Source organism: Lactuca saligna, chromosome 9 (genome assembly GCF_052625555.1).
Source record: "Lactuca saligna cultivar CGN05327 chromosome 9, ASM5262555v1, whole genome shotgun sequence".
In the NCBI taxonomy this organism is placed as follows: Eukaryota; Viridiplantae; Streptophyta; class Magnoliopsida; order Asterales; family Asteraceae; genus Lactuca; species Lactuca saligna.
This window is the reverse complement of record NC_136425.1, coordinates 7,801,256-7,817,034: the sequence shown is the minus strand read 5'-3', so window position 1 is coordinate 7,817,034 and position 15,779 is coordinate 7,801,256. Positions and strand designations below refer to the sequence as shown.

The 15,779-nt window shown below is 31.6% G+C and overlaps 2 protein-coding genes across 2 annotated transcripts; one reads left to right on the top strand and one right to left on the bottom strand.

Moving 5' to 3' along the window:
• The first annotated feature begins 2,255 nt into the window (after positions 1–2,255).
• LOC145014096 (pollen Ole e I family allergen protein) lies at positions 2,256–3,430 on the top strand. The gene is made up of 2 exons (XM_078972470.1): positions 2,256–2,542; positions 3,007–3,430. The coding sequence occupies exons 1-2, from the start codon at positions 2,403–2,405 to the stop codon at positions 3,329–3,331; spliced, it is 465 nt and encodes a 154-aa protein (XP_078828596.1). The 5' UTR covers positions 2,256–2,402; the 3' UTR covers positions 3,332–3,430.
• Positions 3,431–12,688: 9,258 nt separating this feature from the next.
• Positions 12,689–14,043, bottom strand: LOC145014879 (transcription factor MYB14-like). The gene is made up of 3 exons (XM_078973320.1): positions 13,707–14,043; positions 13,473–13,602; positions 12,689–13,374 (listed from the first exon to the last, which is right to left on the bottom strand). The coding sequence occupies exons 1-3, from the start codon at positions 13,837–13,839 to the stop codon at positions 12,873–12,875; spliced, it is 765 nt and encodes a 254-aa protein (XP_078829446.1). The 5' UTR covers positions 13,840–14,043; the 3' UTR covers positions 12,689–12,872.
• Positions 14,044–15,779: the final 1,736 nt, after the last annotated feature.

Here is a 15,779-nt window from a genome sequence, read left to right as displayed (position 1 = left end):
TGGCTACTTTGTTTGAATGGAAAACAATCATATTATTTTTTTAAATCCAAGTAGCAAAAGGTCGCCATGGACTGATATCAGGTGGTTAATAAAAGTAAACCAACACATAAGTTCATGTTTACATTCCGTATTCCGTACTCATGACTCAAAAATTATAACGTTAGACAACTTTAATTTCAAGGGAGTGATGAAGGTTTTAGGGAAAAGTACAATAAAGTCCCTACATATTAGTCTCATAATCGATTTAATCCCTATATATTTTTTTTATGCAATTAAGTCCCAAATACCGGTAATCGTATTCAATTTAATCCTTTGACCCGGTCAACAGGTCATCCAACTTTCAAAAATTACATTTTTGGCCCAGATTTCAAAATTTATTACAAATTTGGTCCAAAATTTACACTTTTGGCCCGGATTTTAATTTTTTTTTACAAATTTGGTCCAAACTTTACCTTTTTTGCCCAAATTTTAGAATTTTATTATGAATTCATCCTAATTTTAGTTTTTTTGCAACTTTTTTTTTCAAAAAATTGTTTCTAATATGTTTTTTCTTTATAAAATCATATTTATACCAAAAAAATGTATTTTCACATAAAAATCTTATATTTTCTATATAAAACTTTTTTTAAAAAGTTTTTTGTATATGAAATATCTATTTATAAAAATATGTATTTATTTAGTATATAAATATATATAAATTTGTTTTTATAAAAAAATGTATACACACCTATCACCTTTATATATATATATATATATATATATATATATATATATATATATATATATATATATATATATATATATATGCACACAAATAGGTGTGTATCTATATTTTTTTATAAAATCGTGTTTGTTTATATTTTTTTTATAAAAACGTGTTTGAATAATTTTTTATATAATACGTGTTCGTATACATTTTATAAAAACGTGTTTAAATAAGTTTTTATATAATACGTGTTTGTATATATTTTATAAAATCGTGTTTGTATACATTTTATAAAATGTATACAAAAACGTATTATATAAAAAAAATATTCAAACATGTTTTTATAAAAAAAATATAAACAAAAACGATTTTATAAAAAAAATAGATAAAATAGGTGTTTGTATACATTTTTTTTTCATAAAAACGGATTTCTATATATTTATATACTTAATAAATACTTATTTTTATAACTAAATATTTCATATACAAAAAACTTTTTGAAGAAAGTTTTTTTATAACTAAATATTTCATATACAAACACGATTTAATACAAAAAATATAGATACACACCTATTTGTGTGCATATATATATATATATATATATATATATATATATATATATATATATATATATATATATATATATATATATATAAGGTGATAGGTGTGTGTACATTTTTTTATAAAAACAAATTTATATATATTTATATACTAAATAAATACATATTTTTATAACTAGATATTTCATATACAAAAAACTTTTTAAAAAAAGTTTTATATAGAAAATATAAGATTTTTATGTGAAAATACATTTTTTTTGGTATAAATATGATTTTATAAAGAAAAAACATATTAGAAACAGTTTTTTGAAAAAAAAAGTTGCAAAAAAACTAAAATTAGGATGAATTCATAATAAAATTCTAAAATTTGGGAAAAAAGGTAAAGTTTGGACCAAATTTGTAAAAAAAAATTAAAATCCGGGCAAAAAGTGTAAATTTTGGATCAAATTTGTAATAAATTTTGAAATCTGTGCCAAAAATGTAATTTTTGAAAGTTGGATGACCTGTTGACCGAGTCAAAGGATTAAATTGAATACGATTACCGGTATTTGGGACTTAATTGAATAAAAAAAATATATAGGGATTAAATCGATTATGAGGCCAATATGTAGGGACTTTATTGTAGTTTTATATAATAAGTATTTATATTAAATTCGAATTTCAGCGTCTTTCCAGGATTTGAAAGATTTCACTTTTACGATGGAATTTCGTTAATATTATTAAATGATGTGTGAACAATAGTGCAAAAATAACAAAAAAATGTGATTTTTGTTTTAAACAAACTATAGACATGTGGTTTGGCAAGTGGCAAGTGGCAAGTGTGGAGTGTGGACTAGAGGCGATAACAAAATTTACAAAACGGATATATAAGGGTAAGTTTGTCCAAAACAGAAAGGCTAAATAGTACTGAGAGAGATATAGATAGAGAGGATCTATTTTTGAAGATAGAGACAAGCGTTTCGAGAAAGGCAATTCAGTAAGCACAAGTCACGAGGGTAGAAGGATGAGACCACATTCCCTTCTTTGCCCAAACAAGTCGCCAATGTCAGATCCCAAATCTCACTTGCTCTGCAAATCAAGTTAATCTTTTGTTAGCTTCGCTTCATCAAACCACATCCTGCACTTTTTCAAAGAAGATGAAGAAACATCCTTCAATACCCACTTCACTTCTTCTTCCTGCTGTTGTTCTTATGTTGTTTCTTGCTCCAATCGTAACTCAATCGGTTGCTCGGCCAGGCTTCGTCTACACCAGAACTAGAGGAAGATGCACTCCACAGTATGCTCTCCCTCTCTCTCCAAATGAGTACAAGTTTGTTTTTATTTTTTTTATTTTTTATTTTTTTTCAGTAAGATGAATACAGTTAGAAATCATGAAATTTTCAAGTATCGATGCTAATTGTAGCTTGAATCTCAGTCTAATGTCTTTTGAAATTAGGAGAATACAGAAACTCGTCGAAGATGATGCAACTTGTAACTTGAATCTTAAACGTATATAATTTGAGATTAAGAAAGTAATGAAACTCATGAAATTTTAAGCTTCGATGCTAGTATTTTGAATCTCAACTCGTTTCAAGTTAAATCAAGGAGTCTCATGCTATTTATGAAAAATAACTTGGGAGTATATGAAAACGAGTTGAATCGGACGCGTATGTTGCATTGTCTGGTTTAACTCACTAACACAAAAGGAACAAAATCGGAAGTACCGGTATGAATACTTCGTAATGGGGAGGAAATTTGCAGGTATTGGAGCAGCCGGCGAGAGGCGTGGCCGAGGATGATACCACAGGGATCGTCGGTTTCAAAGGTTTTCGGATCTAGAGCTTACGAGCGCTACCGATACGATCTGACGCTGTTGGAGGCGACGTCGAGGAATGACGACGGAGAAAACGTGTATGCTAGGCTTGTGAAGGAATCGACGGCGGCGTTGATCAACTCCTACACCAGGAAAGGGTACCCGTATAGCGCTTGGGAGGTGAAAACCGCCGTGATTCAGGGTATAGTCTCCGACGAGGCCGCGGCGGTTCAAGCCCAACGGTTCTACGACGCCAACCGAGCTTGTAATTAGTTCATTTTAAATTCTACTTTTTTATTTTGTTTTTTGTTTTATTTGTTTTTCTTTAACTATAACTATCTCGTAAATTGCAATTGTGGCCTTTTTCTTCTACCATTTGCTTCCATCAAAGTGTCATCGACTCAAAGCTTAGACCAAAATCGGAGAATGTGAGTCAAAATGGTTTGATCGGACAATATATCACGAATATTTTGCTATTTCAGAATATACATGATAAGTCCTCAAAATAATGAAAATATAGTGAGATAGAAAATTATTATCATTGTATTAAGGCTCAAGAAGTGTTGTCATACTTTCTATATTGTAATAAGGCTTGAGGAGTGTTGTGATTCTTTCTCATTAAACAGTATTGTCAAGTAGGCGTTAATTTATTTTTTACCATAAAAGTGTGGTGTCATAGTAGGGTCAAATTTAAAAAAAAAATTATAAATAAAAACTTTATTCTTTTTAAAAAAAGATAGTATTTCATTAATTAAAAATAAAATTACAATTACATTGCATAACTTTAGAAAAACATAAAAATTTAGAAAACCAAACTAGAAATATTAAACCTATAACTTAAAAACACACACATCAAACGATTGAAAATTAAAAAAAAAAAAACAAATTAGAAATTAAAAACGATTAGTGGAATGTTTTTTAATGTCCTCCTTTATCGCCAAAACAACTTGAAGTTCATCATCAGTCATATTCGATATGTCCATCGTTAGCACTCTCATGTCGTTGTCGTTTTGTTTCCGACCTCTCTATCTGAAGCAAGTTGTAAAAATTTATACATTCTATTTTTTATGTCTCGCACATTTTCGCTTATTTCTTTCAAGTCATTACGCTTCGACACTTTGCCATTTGTCCCTTCCCATCGGTAGGGAGGGTGGTGAAACTTCAATAGGCTCATCATCGTTGAGGTCGAAATGAACACGAACATCCGATGTAGTTTGATCGAATTTGGAAGTTCTTGACCGTTTTGAGCCACTATGGATGTACTCCTCGATTGTTTTTTTATTTTGCCATTTTTTGTTGTCTATGAGTAGATTCTAAACTTCAAAATATTGAAAGGCTTCTTTTGCTCTTTGTTGTAAATGTTAAACGATTTCTTCAAAATCACATCGTCACTCTCGCTGCTTTTCAATTGTCGTTTGACGATGTTATATAAATTGTTAAACAACATGATTTCTTTGTTCATCTTTTCCCATGTTGAGTAGACTTGATGCTTAGTACGATATGGTTCTACGTTCATTCATTTTTGGAACCAAGCTCTAAAGCGCATCCAAAACCGATCATGTTTTTGGTCTACTCCTGTCATCGGATCTTCTAAAACATCAATCCATGATTGTGCCAATAATAAAACTTCATAGGATTCTGATGGTTTAGCATCTGCCTTCTCTTTTCTTTTATTTTGTGGTCAAGCGGGTTGAGTTTCTTGAACAAATTCGGGTTCGGAATCGGAAATGGGTGTTTGTGGAAAAAATTCCAATTGAGAAACAAAATCAAAAGGATTAAAAGCCGTGTCAGGCTGTGTTTGTGTTTGTGGAAGTGGTTGTATAGGTCGTGGTGGTTGTGAGATACGTTGTAGATAGTAGGGAATCATTATGTCATAGTGTTAAAAAGGTGGCAAATAAATCGGTTGAGCCAATGAAGGTGGTGGGGTTGTAGTGTTTCTTGTGGGAGTTTTTTGGTTGGTAAGTTTTTTGGAAGATGACATTTTTGAAAGGTTTTTAAAAGAAAAAATATGGTAAAATATGAAGTTTTATGAGTTATTTTGATTAAAATGATTGTGTATTTATAGTGTTAGTAAAAAAATTAATTTTTAAAAATTTAACCGTTCCCAACGGTAAAGAAGGCAACCAATGACATTCGTCCTCCAAGCGCTCCCGTGTAAAACCATAGTGTGGCCCTAGCGGCACCCAAACCGCAGTCTAGGTTCGGTGTTCCAGCCGACGTGACACATAAGGTGCGATCTCAACCGCATCCACTTCCATCGGTCTAAAAGTCTTAAACGCGGGGAATGAGTGTGATGTATTATTTTTTTCAAAAACCGCACACAAATCTTATAGATCGACGCATTTTTAAAATTGTACGGCTTGTTTTTTATATTTGGGTTTGATTCTTCCATGTGTGTGTGTGTGTGTGTGTACGTGTGTGTGTGTGTGTATATATATATATATATATATATATATATATATATATATATATATATATATATATATATATATATATATATATATATGGGAAAAGTTACTATACCCGTAAGGGTATATAAGCTTAGGTACCCAAACTCACTATACGCCATTTTATATTATATAATACATTCTAATTGTTCGGTATTCTTATAAATTAATTTTTAACTTGATTTACTTCTATATATATATATATATATATATATATATATATATATATATATATATATATATATATATATATATATATATTAAATTAAGGAAATTTACATTTTCAAATTAAGGAAAATCCTAGAAAAACTCAATCTTTTATCCACCAATGCTCGAAAAAACCATTATATTATTTTTGTGTAAAATAAAACGAATTTATTTGTCGATCATGCCTAAACTAATGCTTCGTTACCAGAAAACCTTTGATAGTCGGTTACGTAACATTTTTTACATTAGAAAAACCCAACATATTAAACTTCAATGCTCGAGAAAACCATTATGTTATTTTTTGTACAAAAAAAACATTTTGTTTTCTGATTATGTACAATAAAACTCTTTTATGTTATGATTTTGTAAAATAAAACATGTATTTCTCCTGTTATGCCCACATGTGGTATGTTAGGTTTGGTGGTTCTAGATGCTACCTCATTTGCTTTTGTTTACTTAAGGGCTCAATCATGAGTGTTGCAATAACATATCTTACGGGATAGTATCATATGTGGTGTGGATTTTGATTATGCTTGTGCATTGACTTCTCTACGGGATATCTTACGGGATAGTATCATATCTTACGGGATAGTATCATATGTGGTGTGGGTTTAGTTTCATTAGTGGTGGCAGGTTTCTTCTCCACGATGAATGTGTCGTTAACGAGTCATCGGATTGTTTCTGTACTTAATGATTTGGGCCAGTTTTTTTTATGCCTGGCTTGACCTGGTCTGGCTAACCTTCTTTTAGTCCGGACACGATCGGACCAACTTGATCTACAACTTATTTTTTTTATATTAGTAATCTCTTTGTAAATTCTTGTGTTTAAAATTTGTAGTTTTTTTCTTGAAAACAAGAAAAAAAAAATTGATAATTAAGTATTACTGATTTTTCTTTGAAGCAACAAATATTAAAACAAACTCGATTTTTTTAATGACATTAGTCATTTATTAATGTTTAAAACAACCAACACATATTGTGATGATGTGATCATCAGAAAACAAATTAAACATGCACCAACCGAAACAAAATATCATATACTAATTGACGACATATTATATTAATCTTACAAGTCTTTTTGTACTTCAGCTATCACTTTAATTTATGATTTAAAAAAATTAACTCCATTTTAAAAACATGACCATTAGTGATTAAAAAAACTATTGGGTCCAAACTGAAACTTTAAAAAGTTATATAGTCGGCCGGATTCAACAATCAACACTAAACATTGTTTTTGCCATTATAATATTACTTTATCGACCTCACTTTGTTTCTTTATCATATCAGTTCACCAACTTTGACTAATCACCAAACCTTAAGTAAATTTATCCACTTGTCCACTCTTCTTTACCATAAAGAACGACTTAAAGAGATTCTCAATATAATAAATATTGTTAAACCAATGATTTTAGACAAAAATAAAACTCAAGGTTATTATTATTATTATTATTATTATTATTATTATTATTATTATTATTATTATTAATAAGCAAACCACTCAAGCGGAGAGCCAAGCCGTTTCTAGCCAAATATGTAATTCCGTTCAAAACTAACTATTTTATGACATTTAAAAGTAATCGTAATTGTAATATCTTGCAATACTAAGGTGACAGTTTGTTTTTTTTTGCATCACGCAAACCGTGGACAGACATTGACTTTCGCAAATTGTTTGTTTTTTAGAAAACTGTAGATCTAAAAAGGTTAACGCGTCATCTTTCTAGTACAGATATAGATTAGAGTCTTCTAATATCTTTTCATATCTTATAACCTAAAAAACAATTATACAAATGTCTTTTTTGTGTTATTCAAATGCCTCTTTTTTTTCCGGATGTTTTTTTTGAAACATTTCCAAACATTAATAATGCATTTCTTTATAATATTTTTCCATTTTAACTATAACGAACTAAATAAATATCAAATATATCCATTAATTCATTATATATATATATATATATATATATATATATATATATATATATATATATATATATAAATATAATAACTCACTGCTTAAAACAACTAATTGTTATATGGTCATTAAAATACAAATTAATTTAGACATACATATTAATTAAATTCAAAAAATGAGTTTCCACAAAGGGTATGTGTGGTTTTAATATTAAATCTCTTAAATGAATAGAAATTGAAAAAGAATTTGAAATTTGATCGGACCTTTTGGAATTATAAAAATAACATTATTTAAATTTCAATATTAAATAACTTTTCAAGTTTAAAAAATCGGTTTATTTTAGTAGTTTGTAACATTAAAAAAGAAACAATTATTTTTATACTATATAGACATTTGGTTCATTCCTTCTAGACTTCTACTGCATAAGTCTACAGTGTGCAAATGCAAACTGTATATATATTTTTCATGTGAAAAAAAACTCTCCATTTTCCAGTAAGTATAAATTGAAAAAAATAAAGCTTCATACAAAAGTCATAACCTCTTATTTTCTTTTCTTATATTATATCGTTGTTTTTAATATCTTTTCTTATTAAAACTATTCGTGCGTTAAAGTTCTAGAGCAAATGTCAATGTTTTTTTTGGGAATATTACTTATTAATGTAATTAATTTTTCAGTTTGTTCATATGTAAATAACTATTTTTTTATATATCTAGATAAAAAAACTTGTAGGAAGTGTTAACATGTAACAATTATAATATGGTGTAGCATGTTACATCCGACTACAACATGTCATAATTGTCATATGTAAAAACTTTCAACAAGTTCTTTATTTAAATATGTACAAAAAAATAGTTAGCCACATATTAACAAAACAAAATATAAGGGTAAATTACACGAATGGTGCTTGTGGTTTGGGGGAATATATGTGTTTGCTCCTTAATTTTTTCTTTCAACTTAGATGATCCCTAGTGTTTATTTTTGTTGCGCGTTCGGTCACTGTCTTACCTAAAAAGACTATTGTACCCTTAGTAATTTATTTATTTTAATTAATTTTCTGATTTATGTATTTATTTTTTTATATATTTAAAAAAAAAATTAATAAGCCTCACATATTTGTATCTCTTCACCATGTTATCTCTCATCTTACTCAACTTCTATTTCTTTTTCATCTTTATTGACATCGATGTTTTCACCACCTCTTCTTTTCGGGTCCTTCAACTCCGACAAATCAACACCACATCCCACTAAAGATGAAGAGACAGCGGGTTATGGTGTTGGTTCGCTATAATTGAATGACCAAAAAAAGAAGGATGGTGAAGAAGTCGATGTCACTAAAGATGGAAGGAAAATAGAAGTTAATGATGATGAGAGATAGGATGGTGACCGGTGGGACCCAGATTAAATTTCTCAAATGTGGTTTCAGGTTTACGGTGAGGATATACATATATGTGGGTTCTATTAATTTTTTAAATATATATAAAAATAAATACATAAATAAGAAAATTAATTAAAAAAATAAATTAATAAGGCACAATAGTCTTTTTAGATAAGACAATGATCAAACGCGCAATAAAAATACACAGTAGGGACCATCCGAGTTAAAAAAAAAAGTTAGAGACCAAACATATAAATTCCCCAAACCACAGGGACTATTTGTGTAATTTAATCTTACTTTTGTTTTGTTCATGTTTAGGTAGCTATTTGTAACGATCCAAAAATCATGACTAAAAATTTCTTTTGAAAAACATTACTTAAACCACGATTGTCAATCCATAACATAATTCCTAACATAAAATCAAAGTATTAATTCAAACATGTTCTTATTATCATAGTAAAACATCCCAGACTGACAAACTATGGTGGATGCCATGTGATCATCCCGAGCTCTTCCCTCTGCTACCGGAAGTACCTGAAACAAAAACTACAAACTGTAAGAACGAAGCTTAGTGAGTTCCCCTAAACTACCACATACCATACAATAACATATAAAGCACATACTAGGCCTTGCCCATTGCATCGAACCGAGGTCCGGACTAAATAGGGCCTTGCCCCCTGTATTGGACCGAAGTCCGGACTAATTGGGGCCTTGCCCCTACATCGGATCGAGGCCCAGACTAACTGGGGCCTTGCCACCTGTAACGAACTGAAGTCTGGAAACTGCATCGGACCGAAGTCCGAAAACTGCATTGGACCAAAGTCCGAACTAACTAGGGCCTTGCCCCCTGCATCAGATCAAAGTCCGAAAACTGCATCGGACCAAAGTCCAGACTAATTGGGCATAACATAACATAATCATAGCATATAACATAAGCACATATACGGCATACTGCCTCAGACCGCAGTCCGGATTAACTAACACATAAACATGCATGAATCACAAAGACATCAAGCATACTAAACTACTGCATCGGACCAAAGCTCGAAACTACTGCTAACTAAACGGCCCGACATTGTGGCCGTAGACCCGTTTCTACTGGAAGGAAACTCACCTCGAAGAATTAACTGCTAAATGCCTGAGTAAAAATCCCTAACTGCTGTTCCAACTGTTCTCCGGCTATCATGATCAATTAAGACACTAAATCAGAAATAAGGATCCTTCTATGGGTAAAATGACTATTTTACCCTTGTTATGGTGTGGGTCAAACATGGCCCTAACCCTTTAATTCTTTCTAAGTCCATCAATGGTCCACTAGAGGCCCGTTTATGGCCCAATTTGCTATATTGGTCCCCAATCCTTTATTGGGCCTTACCCTAAGCCCAACAACTATACTTAGCCCATATTTACTAACTCCTGATGGCCCACTAGTCCAAAAACCCAAAGCATGGCCCAAAGCACAAAACCCAACACAGACAGATTACGCGGGGCGTACTCTAATGTACACTTAGCATACAGGCTTGATAACACATACGTTGGGCGTACCTGCACGTACGCTCAACGTAATACCCTGTTAAGCCAACTTTCTATTAAGTGCCTAATACCTCGATTCAGAAGCTACAAACTCAGATCCAAACCTTATTCCATGTCTTAAGCCATAAAGTAACTGACTTGGTGACTTTGTATGGCCCAAACCCACTCAAACTCCCAAAATAATCTTCTACTTCCATAAAGGGGACTTGATCTCATGCATGGACTTAATAGGACCATAAAGGTTGGAACTTTACTGCTTATGGGACTTATATGACTCTAAGGGAGGCAACCCTGGTCTTAGAAACGTGCTTAAGTCTCAAAGACCCAATCTTGGGACAAAAAAGTCCATAAACTTGAACTAAAGGAGATCTAAGAGATTAATCGTCAAGCTCAAAACTTTTTACCTTGAAGAGGTCTGAAATGAAGCACTTATCCTAGATCTACAAGCTCTAGTTTCCAAGGTTCCTCCTTGCCAACCTTCTTATTTTCTCTTCCAAGCTTTAAACCACCAAAAATGGGTTCTCCAAGGTCAAGGTCTCACAAAATGAGGGTAAGGACATTCTAGGGTTTCTTCTGAGGTTGGGGAGGCTGAAAATGGGGCTAGGGTTGAAGCCAACATGTCCTTTATATAATACTTAACCCAAAATTAGGGTTTTATGACTTTTAGCGTACGCTTGGCATACCTCCATGTACGTTGGGCGTACGCCTTGAACATCTGCGACCAAATTGCCCCATTACGTTGAGCGTATCCACGCGTGTTCCAAACATGCATGCATGGCCTTCCATGTGAACTTTTTTCCATAAGGGACATTATTGGCAAATCTTCAAAGTGTCATAACTCCTTCATTCTAAATCCGTTTATGATGAACTTTATATCCACGGAAAGGTGGTGAGAAGCCCTACGCTTCTAACAACACGCCCGAGCCCATAAGCTTCTAGAATAATACCTCTATATTTCATAAATGACTAAAACTCCCATGGCCTTGGCCTCCGAAATCCATAAATGAATATTCTAGAACAGGGCGTTACACTATTTTTTTTGTACACATCTAGGTAACGAATTTGTTGAAAGTGTTCACATATGATCATTATGACCAGCTGTAGCCAAATGTGACCTGCTACAACAGGTCATAATTTTCATATGTGAATACTTTCAATATGTTTATTACCTAAATGTACAAAAAAAAAAAAAAACAATTACTCTTATGTGAATAAACCACAAAGTTAATTACTTTAATAAATCGTGTTCTCATATTTTTTCTATCGGACATATGCCTCCCTTCACATGTTCCGAAATAGTTTGTGATTATGGTTTTCCATAATTCCCATGCCCATAAGGATATACACTTGAATTATTTTTAGAAATTTGGTAGTGCCACAATGTTCATCAAAGAAGAGATCGGGTTAGAATGTTCAACTGGAATACATATGATGATGATGATGATAATTATTTTTAAATAAAAAAACCTACATGGACTCCTCGTCTGTGTCATATGGTTCGGTTTAGATGAGCAAAGTACCAACATTGATGCATAACAAACCAATAGTACAACCGATTTACACCTTCATAATTACGATTTTATATTGTTTTTTGTAGTTTAAACACTTACATTACATTAAAAAAAAATTCACGAAGTACCTTTTTAAACAAAAATCAAACAATTTGTTAGGCTAATGATTATATTATCCCTTTACAACAAGTTTAATTTTTGGACTTTAAGTCTTTATAGTTTTTAATCGTTGTGCATGGATTGTTATTGTGTGTTAAAGTATAGAGCTCGTGACTAATTAAAGGCGTGTTCGATAACAAATTTTTGAGAGCTTTTAGAAACTTAATGTTTTTATTTTCTTAAAAAATACTAGACTTAAAGGAAAAGCTTTGTTTGACAAAATCAACTTTTAGCTGATTTTGAACATAACCATCATAATTTGAAAACTAGTTCTACGTTGTGCAATTTAAAAATCTCTAAACATTTCTGACAATAAAAATTGGTTTAAGCTACCATGCACCATCTAATAACTAGTCTTGCCATAACCAACCTTATTAAACCTTTTGTATAAATTTTAAATAATACCATTTTTTTTATATATTTTACTAGAGTCGTATGCCGCATTGAAAGGTCAAGCATGATTATCATAATAGTAATTCACAATAGTGTATTTAAATACATTTGGACTATATTAATGTTATTTTGTATTTTAACAAGTATAATGGTTGCTTGGCACCAAAAATACAAATATACTAGTTAGACTATTTTTAAATTAAAAAAAAATGTACTAAACTACAAAAAGAAAATGAAAATAAGAAAAAGTAAACATTATGTCAATCTTTTCTTTTATATTTATATTTGTGGCAACTCTTCTCCTCTTGTGAACACGTTGTACCAAAAGTCCATGTCATCGTGCAAATTTGACTCAAAACCACATCCACTTTGAAGTTGACCAATGTTTTCATGGACCGCCGGAAACTCGTCGGAGTTACCTGCTGAAAAAATCTCCGACCAAAACTCTTCATCCATATCCGTTAAGCTCTGATCCAATACCATGTCCTCCATGCACGAGTTATCATTTGTACTTGTAGTCACCGAAGAAATTTCAGTACTTGAAGGCTGAGGCGAATCGATTTGATTATAACTCGTTTGACTGCTCGAATTCGTCTCTAATGGCGAGGATCCAGCACCATCTTCTTCATCTTCTTTAGATATTTCCACTTCCTGTTTAAACTTAGAACTGGTTACAGTAGGGTTAGTGTTAGGGTTCAATCTCTTCTTTAAGTACGTGTGCCAGACATTCTTAATCTCGTTATCTGTGCGACCCGGTAATCTTGCAGCAATCGCTGACCATCTGCAATTCATATGATCAGATCACGAGATCAGTAAAAAGAAGTTACTCGGAACATATAGAACGATCGATGGAGTCATAAACATGCACACAACACATACCTATTTCCCATAGCCGTATGTAACTGTATGATGGTTTCTTCTTCTTCTCTACTAAAGTTACCCCTTTTAATATCGGGTCGTAAATAATTAGTCCATCTTAGCCTGCAACTTTTCCCACACCTCAATAAACCTAACAAGATTTACACGAAAAAATGTTAGTTCTAGTAATATCAAATTAGTACTTCAGTGACTGTGAATTGAACTCATTTAGGTGTTGGTAAATTAATATATTACCGGCGAGCTTGGGAAGAGCGCGCCAATTTGGGTGGCCATGGAGGTTAATATAGTCGATGAGGATTCGATCTTCTTGATGAGTCCAAGGGCCTTTCTTCAAACCCATCTTTTCGCAGCAGGGAGCTCTAACCATAGTTGTAAGATCAAGTTTGGTATTGGTTGATCGAATTCCTTGACGCTTGAGAAACGGCTATATGAAACAAGTAAAGAATGGAGACTTTAAATAGGAAATTATTGATGGCTGAAGCATAACGGACAAAGACGAAACAAACAAAGTGGTGTGAGGGTCCAGGCGCAGCCAAGAACTATAAGCCAGCCAACTTGACTACAACTTGCTCTCTGTATGTGTGTGATATATATATATATATATATATATATATATATATATATATATATATATATATATATATATATATACACACACACGTTTTTTTTGTAATTTAGTTGATGGTGTGAAACTGTGAACGAAGGCACGTGAGGAGAATGACGATGGTTCGAGGTGATGAGTATAAACCGAATTTGACAGCAGCAGAGTTGACCACTTTTATTCAAGATACATGCAAGTTGTCACTTTCTCTTGTCTCTCACTCTCATTTTACTCATTTTATATTTATACTGATTACCAGTAGTTTGGATTCTAGTGTGTGTGTATATATATATATATATATATATATATATATATATATATATATATATATATATAGAGAGAGAGAGAGAGAGAGAGAGAGAGAGAGAGAGAGAGAGAGAGAGAGAGAGACAGAGAGAGAGAGAGAGAGAGTTTACTATCTAAATTTTAATGAGTAAGTTAATTACGAGTTAAACAAACAGGGTATGGTCAATAAGGGTTTTATTGAATGTTTGTGAATTTGTGGTTGACTACTTATAGTACTAGTGGGAAAAGCGTGTAAATTGTAAAAGATTTTAAATCTAAAATTTAATTTTAGTTAAAAAGCTATCGGGTCAAATAGCTAGTTTAGGTATCCACCAAAGTGCAATATATGTTAATACTTAATAGTAGCCTATGAATTTTTACCATAAGTTATATAGAGCATGCCGTGACGCGAGACATCCAAATCAAACTTGTTAACATGATGTGTAAATAACGTGTCAAGGTACGTATTATCGTATTATAACGTGAGTTTTTGTTTTTTGTTTTTTTTTTGCATGACACAGGTGGATTTATGTTAAAATTTTCATATTATATGTTTATATAAAACTTTTAAAATTATCATGTCTTGAAAAATATAATGATTCGTAAATGTTTGAAGTTTGACCTTGTTATCATATCAGGAGTCGTGTCATTTGAACCTTAATTTGAGCTGTTAACCAAATATAACCATTAAAAGTATAATTCATCATTCTATTGTAATTAACAATGTATCGCACGTAATTAATGAAAAAGTGGTCAGTAGAAAAATTAAAAGAATCATAAGAAATACAATATTACGTACAGTACGTTCAAATGTGGTTAACTGATCTAAATTGGATGAAGTTGACATGCAAGTTGGTTGACTTTTAGATGTCATGCTAAGGCCTCTTTCAAAATCCATATACCGGCACCCATTCGCAGAAAATGGTTTTCACATATAATAATGGATCCAACCAACTGCGCCTTCCACGAACCACCCCAATAGTTCCCAGTCGTATTTCTCTTTATACTTTTATAAATAAAAATATAAGCAAATTAAAAAGGAAGAATATTTTACCTTATCTACTAAAATGACCATAATAATAAGCATAAAGATTCCGATCTTGCAGTACAAAAATTTATTATTTAGTGTCACACAAAAAAAATATCACTAAAAACCCAAAAAAATACGACTAAAAGCTTCTCGGAGAATCCGTAGCACATATTATAAGTGTCACTAGAAACGCTTCCACTAAAACTCTTTAGTAGCACTTTTAGTTTTTGTCGCTTCAGTTTATTAAGCTTTTAGTGACACTTTTTATTTTTAATTTTTGTCGGTTCAGTTTTTTAAGTTTTTAGTGACACTTTTTTATTTGTCACAATAGAAAAAAAGTTTTTTATGGCACATATTTTATGTCATTGAATGTTCATTCAATTTAGAGTAA